Source organism: Triticum aestivum, chromosome 2D, assembly GCF_018294505.1.
Source record: "Triticum aestivum cultivar Chinese Spring chromosome 2D, IWGSC CS RefSeq v2.1, whole genome shotgun sequence".
NCBI classification, from domain to species: Eukaryota; Viridiplantae; Streptophyta; class Magnoliopsida; order Poales; family Poaceae; genus Triticum; species Triticum aestivum.
In genome coordinates this window covers 90,588,038-90,594,782 of record NC_057799.1, presented here as the reverse complement: position 1 = coordinate 90,594,782, position 6,745 = coordinate 90,588,038, and the positions used below count along the sequence as shown (strand labels likewise).

Here is a 6,745-nt window from a genome sequence, read left to right as displayed (position 1 = left end):
TACCCCACTGTATATTATTTTGAATTCTTGGTAGTCTCAGGGTTATATGTTGTGTGCATAATAAATGTTTTTCTAGTTTGTCTGACTTGGGTGAAGTGACCTTTACTCCATCTCCACATCAACTAAAATGTTTTTGTCGGTGCGTGTTTGAGTTTATACCGTTTGACTTGACTTACAGTTGCTGCTTCTTTGGACAGCTATATGCAGATATTGTTGCTGTTCACACTGAATCATCTGAGCTGGTGATGGACGATGTGCTTAAGATGCAATTTGTACTTGCCACTGTTTGTGAATCTGCTCGCCTTTTGCCTGCTGGACCTCTTCTCCAGCGATGTTCTATGCAACACGGTACACATGCTTCTTAAGAAAGAAAAATCTTCAGCAACACTGAGCTTTAGAGCTTGTTTACTTGTATGATTACATGGTCTGATCATTCATTTTTAAAATTGTTTACATGTTCCTTATGTTGAAATTATGCCTTTATCCTGAATTTCATTTACACATCTAGCTGCAAGAGAGATCAAGTGTTACTTATTCCTAGTATGTGTTTGCTATATTATTGATCTCCCTTTGATTTGAATTGCAGATTTGACTCTCAAATCTAGCATCACTATGCCAGCTGGAGCGATATTGGTTGTTCCTCTGCATCTCGTGCAGAGGGATGCTTCTGTATGGGGAAATGATGCTTGCCAGTTCAATCCCAGTCGTTTTCTCCAGAAGGGCATCGATCTTGGAGGTTTCTCCCTCCCTCCCTCATTTTACTTCCACGTCTAGGTCACACCTCCTTATAATATAGTGCAATTAAGCAGCAAAAGTTATGTATTGATGGGTATTGCATTTCATATATTTCAAATATAATTCCTTTCATGTCAAGGAAGGTTTCTGTTCAGCACAAGTACCTGGTCATAAATACTGAGAATTACATAGCACACCAATCTTCTGGAGAATGCATGCTTACCTATATCTGGATAGTTCCATGTACATTGCTTCCATTTCATTTATTTTATGCAAAGATGATACTCCTCCTATTTCTTTTCTGACTCAGTTTTCTTATTTTAATGTAGGAATATTAGCAGCGCATAAAGGCTCAAATGAGATCAAGCTTTTCACCGAGCGTGATAAGTCTGACTCATTTCTTCCATTTGGTTCTGGGAATCGAGCATGTGTTGGGCAGAAGTTTGCAATTCTTGGGATCTCTATGTTGGTTGCCTCTCTTCTCCACAACTACGAGGTTTGTTACGATAACTGCTGTGCCTAATTCCATGGTACATGTGCAGCCTTCTTGTTTTATGCTCACATCAGCCCTTCTTTAGAACATGCAATGCCTTGCATAACTTTATTCATATGAGCGTCATGAAACACAGTAACCAAATGTTCAGAGTGTTGGCAGTTCTTTTGGGCCTGGGAATTTTTTTACCAAGTAGATGGGATCTTACGCTCTTGAGCTACAGAGTATGACCCCTCGTAAGTTTGTGTTCTAAATTTCTAATATTAATTTGGAAACTCTTAACTTGCAGGTGCAGCCTCAACCAGCTTTAACCAAAGAAATGGACTTGGCAGTTGACACAAACAACTTTCGCCATCTTCCAAACCCCAAAATCGTCCTCACAAAAAGAAAGATCTGAAGCAAGAGTTCAGTGATCAAACTTTGACGCCTTACCTTATGCATTTACATGTTAATTTTTTACTGGTGTTGCACCAGGGTATGATCTCTAGTCTGTTCTCCTATCGTCGTTTCAACCGCGCTGAAGTTTGGAAAAGGTGCTACTTTGCGACCGTGGAAGGTTTTTCCCCTCCAGATTTTTTACAGCCCCGACGAGCTTTGTTACACCTAGTTGTTATTAGCGTTTTGAGGCGCTCTGGGCTGTGAAATCACAGGAGGTGTTGTTTGCCGACGTGCATATAAACCAATAGTTTTCTGCAGTTTTTTCTTTCTTCCGGTGTGTTTCTCCTCCCCTGTGGAGGACTGTAAGTCTGTAATGTCCGTCCGTCTGTCCGTCCAACCTACAATGACATATTGTATGCTGTATCTCATACACAAAACTGTGCATTATACATATATGATCAGGATGTTGTCTGAAAACGTCTCGTTTAAGTGTTTGTATTCTGAACGTCTCATGTTGACCAGTAAGTAGGGATTGGAACCTGTCATTTCGTTGTTGTGTGGCAGTTCTTAGTTTGTGGTATCTGCTTTAAGATTTAGTACGGGTCTTGCATTACAATCAAAGACTTCAAAACATGATAGGATCAGCATTACCTTCACAATTTCTACATAAAGACATGGTATGATCAGCATTTTCAGACAAGAGGCATTGAACATCTCCAGGGCCATTTTCTCCTATGAAATGCGTCGAGACAGACTCCCAAAAAAGAAACAGGTCTGATAGTTTGAATTCTAAAGCCAGGTTTCAGTTCACGACACTGCTAAAAACTTAGGGATGCAGAACGAGCTCTTCTCCGTCTATAACTCAAAGTCCATCTGTCTCTCGTGGAAGCGCTTTAGAGTGCCTAGAAGATCCAGCAAACGGGGGTGCCAATGCTGTCCCAAGACCGATCTGCCCCGCTATCCAGCCAAAACAAACCAGGTTAGTTATAGCATTTTGTTAGCCATGTAGTTCAGTTTGAACCAACTCCCCGTTTCGCGGGCTTATGCGGAACGCCGCCCTGCATCCCTGTAAAAACTGCTGCTGAAAATTATCCGCGCAGAGGAACAGACCCCTTCTGAAGACACATTGTTATATCCAGTATACAGGAAGACACACACACTTATTTCTTGGGACTGAGAGCCTATCCAAAATTCCAACATTGAGCTAAAGCAAGAATGATTAACCTGACACTAAAATACCCGAACACAGAGCATCTCAAGAGATGGAGCAGGTTAGAAAAAAGAAAAAAAAAAGTTGACGGCACATCTGATGGCAAGGTAAATATTTCCAGGTTTAATCAATCTACACGTTGACACTGCAGGATCAACACTCTTGCACAGTATACAGGTTAAACGGACGGTCACTGACGAAAAACCACTGGATGTCTATCACAAGAGATGCATGGCAACGGAAATTCTACAGTGAGAAAAGAGGAAACAAGCTGTTCATAGGTAAACTACACCGAATACAAAAGACACATTCAACAACCACAGCTCACATTCAACTACCACCACTGTTTGGAAAATTTATTTGTGCAGAGGACTGGACCCCACCTGTAAGCTGCCTGACGATTGTTTCCTGCTCACCTTTGTCCGCCGGACAGAAACCTCCTCTTGGAGTGTTCATTGAATCGCAGTCCTCGCATGGATCTTTATCTTCTTTGAGAAGAACCGTCTTCAAGTTTGAAGCTCGCTCCATCACGGACCTTACAAATGAAATTTGTTGCTCTAAGGGCCTAAAGCCAACAAGTTCAAGCTCTCTCAGTTGCCAAGTTTCAGAGCTTGTGAACTTAGGTGGTGTTTTGGTTCTCTAGTCCTACGATTTTTTCTAGTCCCAACTAAAAAGTCCCTAGTCCCTAAAAAGTCCCTCCGTGTTTGTTTCCAGAGACTAAAAAGTCCCTAGCCCCTTCCTAGAGGTTATTAAATGACCATGTTGCCCCTAGTATATAGAAAAATAACAATCAAACAACACCATGGGGTGACGGGCCAATGGGTGCATGGAGGGGCATTATTGGAAAAGTCCCAAAAAGTCCCAAAAAGACTCTCCTTGAGAGTCTTCTTCATTTAGTCCCAAATGCCTAGTTTAGTCCTTAAAAAGTCCCTCCCGTTCGGTAAAAAAGTCTCTAAGAGGGACTTTTTCTAGTCCCTACACAAAAAAGTCCCTGGAAACAAACACCCCCTTAGCCATGCTCCATGACGGCTTTGTTCTTTGAGCCTCGTAACCTGTCGTTGTTCTTAACTGCTCATCATCTTGGCAAGCATGGTCCCATATCTGCATAAAGTATCGACGCATTCAGTACAACACGATCATGGCCACACATACTTATCTGTTGTGAGAGCCTGTTCTGAATCCCAAAATGTATGTTACGTATGATATTATTAAACTAAAGAAAGTAAAAATGAATGAACGAAAAAGTACCCGCACAGAAAATATCTCAATGGATGGAGCAGCTTCAAGGAGATTTATTGTCCACAACAAGTCAAAATCAACAAAGATGCCACAAATAGACAACTTTCTTAGCCTTCTGAATGCAGGGCAGAGTTGCTTTCCTTCGGGCTGTATCCAAAGCCTTTCTCCCTGGAAGTCCAAAGTAAGAGTATGGATGTTTCTGGTACCATGTAGAACCTGGCTTAGACAAAACTCTTGATGATCAATGGTTGCACAACAAATAAGGCACAAACCCTTGAGGGATGGAACAGAACCAAAACGCAAGGGGGCCTCAAAACAATACCACTCGTCCCAATATAGATGCTTCAGTTTTGGTAGGCAGAGCACCTCAATTCTCTTCAAGCAGGACATGCGGACTTCAAGGATTCTGAGTTTGGAATCTGGTGCATTTATCTGCCATACTGAAGAGTCCCCAACATCACAGTGGAACAGAAATAATTGCTCGAGTTGCTTGCAGGAGTCAAACAGGAGGTGTTGCATATCCCGCTCAGCAAACCGCACATTATACAGACGGAGCTTTGTGAGGCACTGAAACACACAAGGATAGGCTGTAAAAAACCCAGCGACGGCCAGGGCTTGCTGTAGCATAAACTCATGTTCACAGTCTCTAGGATCCACTTAGCAGCGTCCATATTTGCTTTTATCCACTTGCCGCGTCCATATTTTCCACACAGGTCATCGTCCATATGCAGGATTTAATTGGCACATCTTTTTCCCACAGAATCCCGAGCGTGGAATTTAATTTTAATGGACCCACTCTTTACTCTCTGCTACTAATCCATTAGGCTGCTTGTTGATTTTAACTCGCAACCGTATTTAAATTGACGGGTCTAGATGAAAGAAAGCAAGGTGGGACTATGTAATAGCTGAAGAAACAATTGAACGGCTAGTGTGCTGCGAGGGTAGGTTGGCCGGATTCGTTGGGCCAGCACGGTCGATTGATGTCCTGAGGCCCAAGCTGGCGAGCGGGTGCTTAGTCATGCGAGCCTCCAATTAAAACGATCAGCATCCCCTAAAAAAAGTTTTAAAAACGATCAGCACCAAAACCTGGTACGTTTTCTTTTCTTGAGACTTTCTAAACCTGTCCCGTGTAGTACCGAGCGGAGTTGAAGCCGAACGACAGCATCGATCTGGCTTCTAAGTGGACGTTTATTTTTTGCATGATGGACGTTCCTTTCTTTTGGCAACAGACATACGAAGCAGTCTGGTTTGAGCCACAGCTCTAACGCAAGGATGATGTCATCTTTCCTTAAGATGGAAAGCCAATTCGGCTAGACGTGGTGCAGCAATCCAACACGTAAGAGGTTGCATATGCGAAACTGACATCAATTTACATGAGGAAATACAACTTAATTTGTGGCTGAAAACGGTTATTTAATTCACACATGAGATTCAACTTAAAACTAAGAACATACACATGAGTCTATCACACGGCCACGTGTATTGAAAGAAACATACAGTTAGTCGTAATCCTCTAGGACACATGCATATTACGTGGACTGCGGGTTGAATCTCATAAAGACCAAGGACATTAATACAAAAATGTATGACGTACCAAGAATATCACCTCCCTTTATTAGTAGGTATAGACATTACAGGCATAGGAAACTTGTAGGAAATGAGATGTCATGTACCTCAAATCCTATGAATAGGAATAGTAAGAAAGATGTCCTTTGGTTCACATCATAGAGTTTTTTCCGTTGAGTATAGGCTAATGTTTATTTTCCTATGAAATGTGGAGGATAGGAAGAATTCCTCCAAAGGAATAGGATTCTATTCCTACAAACCAAATGACTCTAAAGGAATTTTTCATATAGAAATCCTATCCTATGCAATTCCTTCAAACCAAAAGAGGCCTAAAAATCCTCTGAACCAAAGGAGGCCTTAAGGGGATTGCTTTGTTTTTTTGTTTGAGACAAAGGGGATTGCTTTGCTTTCACTCAGTTGCTCTGATGGGCCTTGGGCTGGGCTGTTGTGTGTGGTTTGCGGCGCTGCTGTTGTGTGGGTGGGATCCGGGACAATAGTCCCACCTTGCCCGTGGAAGGAATGCAGATCGGGTAGCTGGTTACATAAGAGAGCTTGGGTGCAATGGAGTGGAGCACGCAGCTGCGTGGTGAGCACGAAGCGAACTATTCTTTCGCCTTTTACTAAAGAATACCGTGTGCACGCCACAATAAGCAGCATACCCTGATTTTTATAGGGTGACTCTCTTTTGAAGTGGCCCCACCAAATTGAAAATTTCAAAAATTATTTTCAAACTTTAACTTCAAAAGAAAAAAATCATCTCTTAAACAATGTGATGTTTTATGTTTGTCCATGTGAATTTGTTTTCATATTTTTGTTTATGGTGAACAATTTTGTTGGTTCTTATGAATTTCTTTCCACATTCTTGTATGCATTGAACAACTTGATTTAGATTTCTATATATTTAGAAAATATCTTGCAATAGTTTCTAGACAGCTTGATTTAGAGCTCTATGTAGAAAATGCCTGCAAAAGTTCCTACATGATTACAATCATGTATGAAACCCCCTAGCAATATTGATTTGTAAAAGGACATTTAAAAAAATGTTAAATGCTAGATTGACGGTACCCTTGCCAAAACAAGAGCCACATCAGCTACCACATTGGCAAACCCACGTGCCAAACCCC

General features: G+C 41.6%; 1 protein-coding gene and 1 non-coding gene across 2 annotated transcripts in view; both read left to right on the top strand.

Moving 5' to 3' along the window:
* Positions 1–2,083, top strand: part of LOC123051860 (probable cytochrome P450 313a4) — a 5,121-nt gene extending 3,038 nt beyond the window's left edge. Inside the window, exons 4-7 of the mRNA XM_044474848.1 lie at positions 198–348; positions 587–736; positions 1,065–1,231; positions 1,518–2,083. Of these exons, the coding sequence (XP_044330783.1) occupies positions 198–348; positions 587–736; positions 1,065–1,231; positions 1,518–1,625 (576 nt within the window). The 3' untranslated portion in view covers positions 1,626–2,083. The remainder of the gene's footprint in view (positions 1–197; positions 349–586; positions 737–1,064; positions 1,232–1,517) is intronic.
* Positions 2,084–6,198: 4,115 nt separating this feature from the next.
* LOC123056250 (U5 spliceosomal RNA) lies at positions 6,199–6,317 on the top strand. Its single transcript, XR_006426683.1, has one exon. It is a non-coding gene; the product is annotated as a U5 spliceosomal RNA (small nuclear RNA).
* Positions 6,318–6,745: the final 428 nt, after the last annotated feature.